Genomic DNA, 13,882 nt, shown 5'->3' with positions numbered 1-13,882 from the left:
GCCCTCAATTCTCCAGCACTCCATCCTTGGGAAAGAGGGGGAAGGAGTGGACTTGGCACAGCTCCACAGTGTGATATCCTCCATTATTTCTTCCTCCATCGCCGTTTTAGCCGTACAATTAAAAGGATGTCGCTCAATCTGGGGATGGGGCAAATTGAGAGGAGGTCGATGTCGCCTATTGTGGCGTTTCCTTTTCAAGACGGTGCTGGAATCCCTGCTGTCCTTATGGAGATCTGTTGGAACAGCTGGATGAGAGCCAACTCTCTAATGCCTGGCACTGAGCTGCAGCCTCATATGAAGCATTGATGACACATGGCACGCATGAAAACAGACGCCCATAAGGTTTCCCTAAATTAAATCCTTTTACTTTCACGTCATAGCACTGTTTTCAGTGCAAATTCACCATTTTCACTGCAACTGGCAATGTTTGGTCCTCATTAACAAGGTGTATCTTCTCATTAACAAAATGTGACTGGTGAAATAAACAGTTTCAAGTCTGTACAGTATGTTGCAGGGTTTACCTAAGTCCACAGTGAGCTCACCAAACGAATATCTCCACCCAATCCACCCACGGTGGCTCGCCTGTCAGAGACGGACCAAGGCAGAAGGATGATTAATGTCCCACCTCTCACCCCCCACTGTGAATTAGAGACCATGGGTCGAAACTATTTTTCTTGGTGAGCAGGAGCACGCTTGTGGCTAAAAAACGGGGCAAACACTGTTTATCATCTGCCTGACGACAGCCCTCCTCGGGGCAAATTAACCACGCGGCCATATCGACTGGCACGGGCCGGGAGTCAGTGCCCCTTCACTTTGATTAATCTCCTCGTGTTCCTGTTCCAACTCTATCAAAGTAATCTAAGTGAAGACACACAGCATTGATCTGTAAACACAGCATACTAACTACTGTATGGAAAACACACACACACACACACACAATGAGAGGAAAAGGCCCACAGTAACTGCAGGTGCATTTCTGCCCAAGTTATGAGTAAACAAAGGAAGTCCTGTTTGCATGAATCGTTATCAGCAAACACTGGAAATTATCACATGAGCTTTTCCTAAATATGGGTATGATGTGTAATAAAAGTTGAGACACTATTTTCTTACATAAAGATCTCAATATGTCAACCAGCATCTGAAACAGTTTTCATGATATCAAAAGAGTCTAAAGACTCTAAAGGAAAGGAGTACAAATTTGATTTATTGAAAACTGAATTGATGTTTAAGTCAAACCAACCCAATAAATTCACAAAGTAGGGGGTGAAACTCCTAAATAAACATTAAGCACAGCATGTACTCAGTTAGCCAAAGCATGATGTGACAAATTTGTATCTCAAACTGGCTGTTCAGGCAAACCAATAATAGACATGTACACATGTTGTAGAGCAAGACACTTGTGCTCCTCAATGTCGACAACTGAAAAACTGTGGTCGTACAAAACACGTGTTGCTGTGTGATGTACTGAAACACATTTATCACTGCTCCCTGGAGGACTGAAGCTTATTTTCATCCCGATTTATAAAGTTTGCCGAAAGTGGCAGCTTGTGCTCATCTATTCAAGGAATCCACACAAAATGTTGTGTTAATCCATCTCTGCGCTGCCCAGCACCGAGTGCACCGCATATGCAAAACAATCTGTTTTATGTGTAGCCTTGCCAACGTGTTTGGCAGACGGTGACTGAGCATCTTTTTATTGTGTTATTTTTGATAACTCATGTGGATCCGCTGCTTTGAATCTTGTGGCGTGACATTTAGAGTGCCCCTCCTTTTGTCTGTGATTGTACATGGAAGGCAGATGGTGTTCACATACAGTTCGCATTAGACATCAGAGCCTCATAAGTGCTGTATTATTAGGTCTCTGGGGTCAAAGTGGGTTCAGATAGTTGTGTGTGTTGGTAGGGGTTGTCTATATGCAAAACACTGGCGCTGAACATGGTGATCATGTGGTGTAAAAGCCTGGAACGATGGAAGTATAAAGAGCAAAGATGTGCAAATATAGAAACAATATCATTACATTTCTAACAAAGTCTCCTGTGGTAAAATAATACAATATCACTTACAACAGTCAACAGACTGTTGTTTATTTTTTTATTTAATTCTTTTTAATGGTAAAGCAGTGAAAGTGACAGGTGAATTTCTTTTTCTTTTCATTTTTAACCTGTAGACAACCAAGTTTTAAGCTGTTTTAGTGTTTAATATTAAGGCAATGGCTGGTGTTAATTTACAGCCGAAATCAGGACATGAGGAATAGTTTTCGTGAGCTGAATCACTGCACATTTTGCTCTTAGCGGCTCCATGTGGCCAGCATGTTTTGAGTTTCCACGATCACTCTGAACAACACCAGTTTCCAATGAGCTGTGGCATTTGCGATGTGATGTGGACTGATGTCTGAAAGATAAAAAAGCTGTGTAATTGAAGCAGCCACTATATTCACTTGTCTCAACTGTTTTAAAATGTGTGATTCTTGTTGGAATGTACACATTTTTTATCTGTCTCATTTGTCATTTCAGGCAGATTATTCAAGGTTGTGGTCTATTGTCATATGGCTTGAATTATCCACTTCATTCTCTCTCTTTGTTTTTAATTTTTTTTTACTGTTTCTTTTTATTTGTGGTTTAAAAAAAAACAAAACTCAAATGCAGCAATTCTGCTCCTTTGCCAAGCAATTTATTTTGGAAGTTCAAATGTTCCCATGTCCCTTTATGCACCAGCTTTTCATTATATATTTTGAAAATTAAGCTAAGCAATGTTGTCAAAGCATATTCACAAAATATATATATAGAAATATTTACATTTTTTGGAAGCAATTATAAAATGTAAATAGGATATGAATAAGGACTGATGTTCCATGCCTATATTTCCATAATATTTATTGTTATTTAAAATATTTTACGTTGTGTCGCCTGTTTCTGACGTGTAACAACTTCCGCCGCCGACGTCAGAGCTGTCAGCCAAGATGGCGGTGTCCTGTTTACGAACCGTGGGCACATTTCTGGGAAAATGTGGGAATTGTAGCTCCAGTATGAACACGCTCACATCGCAGCTGAGCCGGCAGGTAAAGTGCGCTGTTGTGTCTAATAGTACAGCATGTCCCGTGCTTAAAACAAACGTGAACAGAAATACATTAACTACCATGCCATAACACTGCCGTCCTTGATGTGGCATCCTCCTGCAGGGTCTTGCAGCCGAAACTCGCTTGACGGATTGTAGAAATAAGAGTCTGATAATGTCACATTTAGTTTTATCGCGGTGTGATGGGGTTTGGTTCATCTTAATATAAATTACTGAACGCTTAACGACACTTCGGCTGTAGTTTTGTGGTCTTTGTTGCTCCATATATTTAGAAAGTTGGCTAACCTTACATATCTGATAATAACGGCCCCTTTCCTCCTCCCCAGGTCCTGAGCAGGCAGATATGTGTGAGCTCTGCCCTCCACAGAAAGAACCCGGCGAGTACAGGACCGCAGAAGCTCACGGCGGAGTTTATTGAGAAGCAGGTGGAGGAGTTCAACATCGGGAAACGGCACCTGGCCAACATGATGGGAGAAGACCCGGAGAACTTCACCCAGGAGGACATAGATGTAAGACTCAGACTTACTGTTACCTCTGTCAGTGTCTTTGATGCATCCACTGGCTTGTGCAGACTAGTTTTACAGCTCCAGTGTTTGTGGTTTTTCATTGTTTATCTTCAGTTTCAGTGGCTCCAGTATGACCTGCAAACCTTTTCTTATCTCTGGTGGTTATAAAACCTATTTAAAATCAACAAAATATTCTCAAAAGCCAAAGAAGTTGGCCTGCAAGTGTTGGTTTTTGGCTCAGTTTCTAAAGCACTGACATAAAGAATCAAGAGTTTGGCTGAGGGCATTTTCAGTACATACTAACGGTTGATTTGTGAAGGATGCGGATGAAAGATGTGGGGAAAAAAAAGCAGGATGAATTTAATCCAGCCTGTATCAATTTCATAAGAGCTTTGCCTTAAGTTTGCTGTTCTATCTCATGTTGTCATGGATTTCTGCAAACTTTCTGCAACTTGTTTTAGGAAATGACTGAGCCGTTTTAAAAAAATATTTATAAGTTGTTGTTTAGTTTTGTTTTTTAAGTCCTAAAGTCCTCAGTAGGGACCAATGGGCTGGAGACTCTCACACACAGGGTAGGGAATTTGGAAAGATTTGAGATGTGGATTAATACATTGTTAGTTTTGGCTTTTCATGGGTTTTTTATGGTGATGTGAAGTCTGACTGCAGCTGTCTGTTAAAACGGTTCTACAGTTTACATCATTTTACTGCATGGTGAGAGCTAATTGGAAGTTGTTGTTGACAGGTGGGAGTTTGTTTACCGTGTCTCTGTCCAAACCTCTGAATTTCCACTGCAATTTAGTACAATTTTTCATCACTCTTTGGATTTCATACTGATAAACAGGTATTTGTAACAGGTATACAGCTGTTACAACTTTATTTTGCAGTCACTTGGATGGCTCACGTGTTCACATTTATCTTCCCCCCCATGCGACTGAAATCCACAAGCATATAAGCCTTTTTAAATATTGATGAGCTTCCACCTTTCAGGCTGGCTTAAAGCTTGTTCTCTTCATATCATCATCATCATCATTAGCACCTGCAAACTCTAACATCAGCAGGGAGGTGTGGCCACCTCTGGCTAATCCGCTGCATCAGGGATATTAGCAACACCCTCAAACACACACCCGCGTGCTTCTTTCAGATTTTGGCAATGCATTAGCCCTCGCTGCTCCGACCGTTTAGCTTGATTTCCCGCTCTCCCCTCGCTGGTTCCCCAGTGTCCCTCATGTGTAATGAAGAGAACAGTTGGCGCCAGGCTGTGAAAACCAAAGCGACGGCCAACAGCCCGCACTTGGATGTGTGGAAGGAAAGAGGAAAATTTGGGAGGACTGGAGGTGCAGAGCGGGCGACCTGTAAATCCCTCCACCTTGGCTCAGAGTCCAGACTCCTCAGGTGTGACAGTGATGAACATCCAGAAAAAATCAAGAGGATGTTTACAGCCAGGGGGATTTAACACTGGGTATGAGCCACAGACCCACAAAAGACCAATGAATATCTCTTATGATAAAATATATAGGACTTTGATTTAGATCTCCAGTCAGCTGTTTTTAAACTAGTGCCAAGTCATTTTTATATTTTTATTAATTCATTTTTTTATTTATCTCTTTGGCTTGAAATTGACTTTTCCCTTTTATTTTGATATCTTATTGCATAATCAATTAATTGAGTCATCATTGCAGCTCCACCAGAAATGAAGTGATGATTATTTACTATGTGATTTAGAAAAATCTTCTCAGCCTCCTTAACTTGTTTTTACATAAATACATAGGTATACACTGTGCAGACCTGTTGAGGCTTCATTCATTCAGGACATGTGAGAGCAGGCGACAGTTTCAGAGACACAGCAGAGGCGATAAAAGACGGCTGTTTCAGTCGTGTCATTCTGCGTGTTCAAAATGTAGCATGAGTGATTTCACCGTGTCGTTGGAATTTGTAAAATCGGACGCCCTCCTGCGCTGTGGCGCTGCTCGGTTGTACGGGTGTCGGTTATACTGTCGCTCTCCCTCTTTCTTCCTCCGTCACTCTGTCTTTGCCCCTCGGGGATCTCTGCCATATTGTGCTGAGGCTCAGGGGACGCACAGGTGTGTCTTCATCTGTTCCTTGCTCCTCTCTGCCTGTCTTTTCCTTTTCCTCTTTTCTTTTTACCCTTTAACTTCTCCTCAATTGTCTTCCTCTTCCTGCCTCTCAAACACACACACACATTTATTCTGTCCTTTACTTCCTGCTTTCTGTCGTTTTGACAACCTTAAAGGCAGCAACCTGCTCCCTCTGTGCAGCACCTGCTGCCTCACTAATTGAACCGACAGAGAGGAGGAAAAAATGAAAGAAGCAGAAGAGGAGTGGAGAGAGAGAGTGGGATGGAGGAAGGAGCGAGATGAACAGACTGTCTTGATGAGTGTGGCGGGGCCAGCACACTTCCTGTCTCCCTCTCTTCTCTCACACACACATTTACGGTGCCATCTGTAGCCCTGCTAATAACACGGGGACACACACAGCAGAGGATGAACTTGGAGTGAACTGTTGGACGATCAGTGTCCTCTGCTCGCTGTCAACAAAGCCAAAAACTTCTGCCTTTTTCTGCTTGTTTTCTCCTCTAACTCTACAGTAACACACACACACACACACACACACTCTCACTCACTAACACACACACATCACACTCGCCTTTCCTTGAACCCGCAAGCAGCTTGTGCCTCTTTTTCTGTCACTTTCACTGTCGGCCGTTGGTGCGACCTCTGTTGTTCGGACATGTCAGCATTGTCACAATCTGCCATCTACGCGTCGCTCACGCTGCCATTTCGTTTTCCTTTTATTTATTAATTTCTTTCCTGTCTCACCCACAGAGGAGCATCGCCTACCTCTTCCCCTCCGCCCTGTTTGAGAAGAAAGCCAGGCCCCTCATGAAGGTACGTCTGTGTGGGTTAGACGCATCTCAACTTAACTTTCCTATCCGTTTAAATTCTGTGTATTATTAGTTTTTGTGACATAAATTCCCAACAAACTGATGTAACTTTCAGTAAATATAATAAAAATGAGAAATAAAATAGGGAATCATTTAAAATCCTCCTCTGTTTTCACTTCCAGCATCCAGATGAAATATTTCCTAAGCAGAAAGGTATGTATGTAATATATGCACCTGATTACATTTTTCTGTCTGTAAATGAGTAAGCTGCCTCTAAAAGGATCACCTCTCTTGTATTTAAAGCTGTCCAGTGGGGAGCAGACGGACGGCCTTTCCATTTCCTTTTTTACACCGGCAAACAGTCCTACTACTCCCTGATGCATGTGAGTACCCCAGGCAGCTGTAGCAGTCAGCGGCACTGTCAAGTTTTTCATGTGGGGTGGAGGTAAATCTTCATCCAGCTCAAAATCCCTGGTTCTTCCACACCTGCCCCTCCCTCCTCTCCCTGCCCTCCCTCCCCTCGCTGCCTCCTGCACCCTCGGGTCATATCCTATTCAGAGAGAGCGAGTTGAGAGAAGGCTGCGCTGTCCCCGAGGAGAGGCGACGTCAGATCCTCTTTTCCACACAGCTGAATAGAGCCGGGGTGAAAGAAAGGTGGGAGATTAGAGGAGAGTGAGACAGAGGGAGGAGAAGGGGGAGGAGGATGGAGGGGTCAGAGGTAGTCCGGCTTGAAGGATGAATCACTGGAGAATACCTGTATCTACCTGTGCTCCCGAGGCGGTGAAGTTTATCCTCACCTCATTCTGGGTCCAAAAGTCAGCAACTGTCTAGCAGAATGTTTGAGGTTATTTAGTTTATTTTTCAGTTTTAAAATTTCCTGCTTAGTGTCTGAATATGAGTGTCCCGTGCTGTGCTGGTTATGGTGGCAGATGCAGACATGAAGTGGAGCTGATTTTTAGTCCACACATCTAATAAAGCATTTAAAAAAAGAAGAAGAACGAGAAATCAGTTCAACAAAAAGCAGGCAACATGCTTTGGTAACATTTAATATACCCACACCATGCTATTCAGCTCCATTGTAACGGAAAGGTAATTTATAAGCTGTGTGTTTTATACATTCAGGGGATTTTAAATAGTTTTTAGAGTAAATAAATGTATTTATTTTATGATGAACTCCAGTGTTGGTAGAAGAAAAGCCAAACTGGGCCAACAGAGGGCACCAAAACTCTAACACTGCCATTTTAAGAGAAACATTAGGAAAGTGAGAAAAGAAATTTTAAAAGGCTGAATGAATTTCATCAGCAAGCAAAAAATAATAATAATAATAATAATAATTCAGGTGTTGGTTGAGATGCAGAGAAAGGAAAAAAAATCGTTGCAAATCTGAGTATTTTTTGTGTCCGGGCTCAAAATCGTGTTTGAGGTGTGGCACGTCTGGCTTGTCAGGCTTTGTCCCGCCACAGGGAGCGACTCCTCCACGGGGATTTGGAGGGAAGTGGGGTGGGGACAGAGTGGGTTGGTTGGTGAGTGGGTTAAAAAGGGGGAGGTGGAGATGAGACCCCCAGGGAGGCCTGGAGAGCAGCTACACCATTCACACCGCTCCTCACCTCTGAGCAGACCCCCCCCTCCCCTTCACTCGTCTTCTGTTGTTTTCGTACTCAGCTGTTTGCTTCCTGTCTGTCAGCTGCTGACCTTGTTCAAAGGCGTTTCATAAATGAGAGACGTGTGTCTGTATCTAAAACACGGAGAGCTATGATATCTGGATATTGGCGCAAGCTCACACTTCTTATACACACACATACACACCATTGTGCCCTGCAGCCACAATCTGCACCCCCTGCTGTTGGTTTAAATAGGTATGTCAGACATGTCTGAGAGCTCGTGCTGCCTGTCTGCACCATCGCAGGCTCAGTCGCTCACTTTACCCTCCTTTTTTTCCTTTTTTTTTTTGTGCTCTCTTATTTCCTCCTCTCCTAGTTTTTCCTTCCCGTTTTGTGTCCCCCTCCCAAGATATTTTTTGTAAGCGTGATCACAAACATACACGCACACACACACACACACCTCAGGAGAGTTGCCAGGAGGGGGCAGTGGCGTGTAAAGCAGGCTTGCTGGTCGGCTGCTCTCCTCTGGCTGTTGTGAGGCTCAGCCAGCCTGGTACATTAACCTGCTCGCTGCTCCACTGAGCCCTTTATGGCCACAACCGCAGGGAACATGAAAACACCCCCCAGCACACCCTCACCCTTCACTTTAACTTCATCTAAACCTGCATGTGAAACAAATACACAATCCTAAGGAGGAGGTATTCTGCTAGAGCACTTTGGTTTTGCTTTTATACCGTTTTATTGGCTAAATGTTTCAGTATATTCCTTTTCCTCTCATAGCTGAAGCCCTGAACTTGAAGGCCTTGTCGTGCACATAAAGGCCACTTATTGAATACAAAGAGTGGAGCTGTAGCCGTCTCTCTCTCTCTATAACAGCCTTGACTTAAATGTATCCAGATACTGGTCCTGTCCTCTCCTTTCATCTGGCCAATCCATGTGAATTATTCCTCCCTATTGTAAGGCCCAGTGTTTGCAAACGTGTAAACCAAGCCCCCCTCCTACTCCTCCTGTCGTCTTGTTTTTTCAGAATTTTCTATTACGTGTTTTTTTTTTTTACTAAGAAAATTGGTTTTTGCTTGATGTTTGCTTTTTTTGTGCCCCCCCTCCCTCCGTCCCTCCCTTTTCCTTGCGTACCCCTCAGTCGCTGGTCGGAGTGGCAGCGGATTAGGCACACTCTATCAAGAAGGAATTAAACAAACATCTGGTGAATAATTGACGGGGAAATGAGTTCTCACCCAGGCGCAGGGCGGCTAAGGTGGGGGTGCCTGCCTCAGGGACGTGACCAGCATGCCCAGCCCCCCCCCCGCCCCACCTCCCTCCACCCTCCTTCTGTCTCACTGTCTGTGCCCATCACTGTGACACACTCCCCTCAGGTTATTCCCAATACAGTGTCGATGTAAAGATGAGCGACCCCTCAAAACAAAAACTGTCCTGTCATTTATTTAGTTTCATGTGTTTTGCTCCATCAGGTTTCCCCTTTGCTTCAGGCCAAATACACACAGGTACCTGGATCCATTCAGTCCATAAACAGTGAATAGTAATACGCCAATAAATTAAGTTCTTATTACTGTCACACGCCATACAGGACACTGCCACATACGTCAGCTCCTGCCACCGAAGGACAGTTGGTGGTCTTCATCTGGTGGTCACCCCCGGTTTGCTTTTGCCACCCTGTTAAACTTACTCCATGTTGTGTGCTTGTTGTGTTATGAATTTTAGGAACTGTACAACAAAATCCTGAAATTAGAGAAGTACCAAGATCGTCTGAAAGCCAAAGGACTCTTCTCCCAGGATGTCAAACACATGTGAGTAGAGAAAGAGAGTTTTTTTTTCTTGTTTTTTTTTTAATTAAACATACGATGAAAGATGGCTAATTAGAAACTATTTACCTAAGGTTTTTAAAGTTTTAGAAAGTCATCTGATTCTGATTCCAGTAATAGATTTGAAAAAATTGGTTAAAGGCTTTGAATAGAAGCAGTTTGATGCCACTGAAGTCTCAGGAAATGAAAGCAAAGAATCACTGTAAACACGTCCTTAATATTCCTTCTTCATCACGATCTTGGACGCTCAGGAGAATGAAAGTGTTGCTGTGTCTGTCTCCTTCAGCTCTCTAGACTCGAGCAGGTGGCTCACAAAGGAGGAAGTGGAGGATTCGCTGGTGGAGACCATCTCGACTCAAGATGTAAGAGCAGACTTTCTTGCCCTTTACCCTCTTCTTCCTCTCCTTATCTGTCAGTGACTTTCTCAGCCGGTGGACGAAGATGCAGACTTTGACATGTACGTGTTGCTTCCTTCAGTACGATCGTTTCATCCAGCTGATGGAGCGTCTGCTGTCCATGCCCTACTGCGCGTCTGAGGAGGAGTTTGTCCTGCGTTACCGCCGGAAACTGGAGGCTCAGTCCAAGAAGCATTCGGTGCCGCCGTTGGACAGGGACGAGAGAGGCGTGGCCTTCAGCACCTCAGACGGTAGATACACACCAGCAGAACACTGGTTCTCAAACTCAGTTATGGATGTTTTTTAAATGGTGCTTTTATATACGACTTCTTCAGCGTAAACTATGATGAAAGACTCACATCTGTTCCGTCCCAATTTAGAGACACCAAAGATGTCAGACATATAAACATTTGAGTTGTGTTCAATCTCAGGCTGCAGGAAGTCGTCAAACTCGTCTGTGGTTCTTCGAGACTGCGGCTCCGGACGCATCACCATCAACGGCCGAGACTACCTCCACTACTTCCCTGTATTACAGGACAGGTAGGAGAGCTCTGTGTGTGTGTGTGTGTGTGTGTGTGTGTGTGTGTGTGTGTGTGTGTGTGTGTGTGTGTGTGTGTGTGTGTGTGTGTGTGTGTGTGTGTGTGTGTGTGCTTCCACTCTGAACAAATAAACCTTTTCCCCATCACGGGCTCTCTGCCACTTCATTCACAGATACCATTTTCCTTAAAATGCAAGACGTGATGTGTGTTACTCCCCCTCTCCCCCAAAAAATTAAAAAGCAGCTTTTTCACTCTTCACAGCATCGCCTCGTTTTTTATTTATCTCCTTGTAGTAAGTTAATTACACAGTTGAGTGATTGTGTGTCAGTGTGTGTGAGGCTGGTTCGAGCGTGTGTGTGTGTGTGTGTGAGTGAATGTCCAGAGCTGGTGTTGTCACGCAGTGTGAGGACGGGCTGTAATTGGAGCAGAGAGGTGACAATTGACTTTGTCAGCAGCCATAGGCCATTCAGCCTGAGACGCCAACCAGAACACAGACACTTTCTTTTCCACATACTCACTCACACACACACACACACACACACACAACCTTATCCTATTCCTGCTGAGTCAGAAGTTACTCTATAATATGTGGTGGTGAGATTGTAAGAGAAAGCTTTTCACAGTGCCAGGATCCTCTATGCTTGTCTGAAAAGTCACCCAACCAGACATTAAATTAGCTAAGCCTCTGCTGTTGATACCACTATCTGTTAAATAGCACACACTCCTGCTCTGCCTATTCAACCACATTTCATTCTTTCACCTCTTTTTTTTTTTTTTTTTTTAATCGTCTCATGGTCATTTTCTTCTCTCCTCTCTTTTTCTCCCTTCCTTCTTCTCCTCCGCCTTCAGAGAGCAGCTGATGTTCCCGCTTCAGTTCATGGGCATGCTGGGACGCTTCGACCTGGAGTGCACCGTGAGCGGCGGCGGCAGGTCCAGCCAAGCGGGGGCGCTGCGACTCGCCATCTCCCGTGCTCTGCTCGGCTTCCTGTCAGAGGGAGACATGGAGACCATGAGACAAGGTGGGTTGTCACTTTTTTTTTTTTTTTTTTTGGGTCACTCAGATTTGTTTCAACCATTTTACTACAAATTCTGTGGGACACTTGTACGGATGCTTTTCCTTAACATGCCACCATAAAAATGTATGGTGCGCTTTGCAGCAATGCAGAGTGAAAACCTGTTTGTAGTTAATGGGCCAAAATGTGCAAAATCTCTGGTGTGGTCCTTAAAAGTCAGAGTGAATTGACAGTGAGAGACAACTTTACTCTTTATCTGATGTTTCTTCTTCTTCTTCTTTACGTGGTCCCAGGAGAAGCAACGTCAGTGTTCAGGGTTGAGCATGTTGAACTATTTCTTATAGCCTGTTATATTATCATCTGTTATTATATTAGGTGATTTGGGGAGATGGTGAGATGTAAGCTTGAACACAGACTCCTGTACAGGTCGATGTCTTAGAATAAAGACAAGGAGTTTGTGTCCAGCTGGGGCCACCACACTAAAACAGTTTGCCCTTCTGATTGGTTCAGTGTGTCAGATTTAACTGCTGTTCATGTTTGATTCTTTTTTTTTTGGTTTTTAGGTTTTGTCTGTTCTCTGCTGAACAAGTTGTTCATGGTTTGGCTTATTTCCTGGTTGATCTACTATTGTACTGATGCATTGTGACAAGTTCAGGGCTAAAAATTCTGCAGTTGAAGTTCAGGTTTAGGTGAAGTTTATTTGAAAGATGACAGGAAAAAAAGAAGTACAGACAATGTAGGTGAAACCCCAGGAGGCTTAAAAACATTGTATAGAAATAACACATTGACAGACTGAGATGCTGCTGAACAGAACAGAGAAACAAAAAAATATCAAAACTCATTTATCCAGAAAGCAACCCAGCAGTAAATATCAACAAACTGGGTGCAATGGTGCATTCAACAAGATACACATGACATCATAATCACCACCTCGCCTCACGATTTCCTCCTTCATCCGTCCGGTGTCATCTCTCTTTACTGTTTTCCAGCTGGCCTGCTGACCCCTGACCCCAGAGTGAGGGAGAGGAAGAAGCCAGGACAGGAGGGGGCGCGAAAGAAATTCACCTGGAAGAAACGCTGAGGGGGCGAGGAGGAGGAGGAGGATCCTCCCTGAACTCAGATATGAAACATTCACACTGACATCTGTAATTAATGTGGCCCAGTATGAACAGATCCCATGTGAGTGGTTTCCTCGTTATTTTATCTAAGCTCTCGAAACAACAACGAGCCGAATAATGTCTTCATTCACTGTCCCACGGCCGCCATGTTTTCAGGATGCCACCCAGACTCCTCAACAAGCTGCAGTATGCTTCCTCAGCCACCAGATGGAAGTGTGTGTCAAGGAATAAATGAAAAAGTGAAAGCATAAAATTATTAGGAAAAACACTATATATATATACACACATATATATAGAGTTCTGTGTGAACATCTTTGTTTTTCATTGTTGATTGGAAATTAAAAAAAACTATTTGACTATGTTATGGTGTTTTTGTCACTATTGAATACTTTCTCATTTATTTTAAAAATTGTCAGATGTATTGATAATTCTGTGATGATTAATTCTACCCTCCCCCGTGTTGGAAGCAAGTGATTTTTGATGTGGACCAGGTCTGATCTGGTTTCAGTACTCAACTTTCCCAAACCTACTGATACACAGGTTGAAAGGTGCTGTAACCAACTTTAGCCACAAGATGTCGCCCCATCTACATAAATGTTGAGAATTAAATACCTATTGTAACACACGTTCTGCTTAGGACTAATAAGGTCGTCGATTGAAAGGATATTGATTGATAGGTAAACAGTGTCAGGAGCTGTATAGCAGCTTGTAACAAAGCAATATGTTAAAGCGATTAAATGGTGAAAGTATAGAGTTTAATCATATGTAAAAAAAAACTTATACAGGTCTTGTTTTGGATATTCGCCTTCAAGTTGATCTAAGGCAGGTGAACTCGAATCTGTAATCAGTCTTGTTGGTGGAGGTTGGAGGGTGTGGCGTGCGCGGTGGAGGGGTGGAGTTACATGGTCTCCCG

At 43.5% G+C, this 13,882-nt stretch overlaps 1 protein-coding gene across 1 annotated transcript; it reads left to right on the top strand.

Moving 5' to 3' along the window:
• The first annotated feature begins 2,932 nt into the window (after positions 1 to 2,932).
• On the top strand, positions 2,933 to 13,318 carry mrps9 (mitochondrial ribosomal protein S9). Its single transcript, XM_041032575.1, has 11 exons — positions 2,933 to 3,058; positions 3,402 to 3,584; positions 6,425 to 6,487; positions 6,666 to 6,696; positions 6,787 to 6,866; positions 9,804 to 9,889; positions 10,191 to 10,266; positions 10,382 to 10,550; positions 10,731 to 10,839; positions 11,688 to 11,857; positions 12,841 to 13,318. Exons 1-11 carry the CDS (start codon positions 2,960 to 2,962, stop codon positions 12,930 to 12,932), a joined length of 1,158 nt encoding a protein of 385 aa, XP_040888509.1. The 5' UTR covers positions 2,933 to 2,959; the 3' UTR covers positions 12,933 to 13,318.
• The last annotated feature ends 564 nt before the right edge of the window (positions 13,319 to 13,882 follow it).

Source organism: Toxotes jaculatrix, chromosome 24 (genome assembly GCF_017976425.1).
Source record: "Toxotes jaculatrix isolate fToxJac2 chromosome 24, fToxJac2.pri, whole genome shotgun sequence".
Lineage (NCBI taxonomy): Eukaryota > Metazoa > Chordata > Actinopteri > Toxotidae > Toxotes > Toxotes jaculatrix.
The sequence above is the reverse complement of the archived record's forward strand: the minus strand, read 5'-3'. Positions and strand labels throughout refer to the sequence as shown.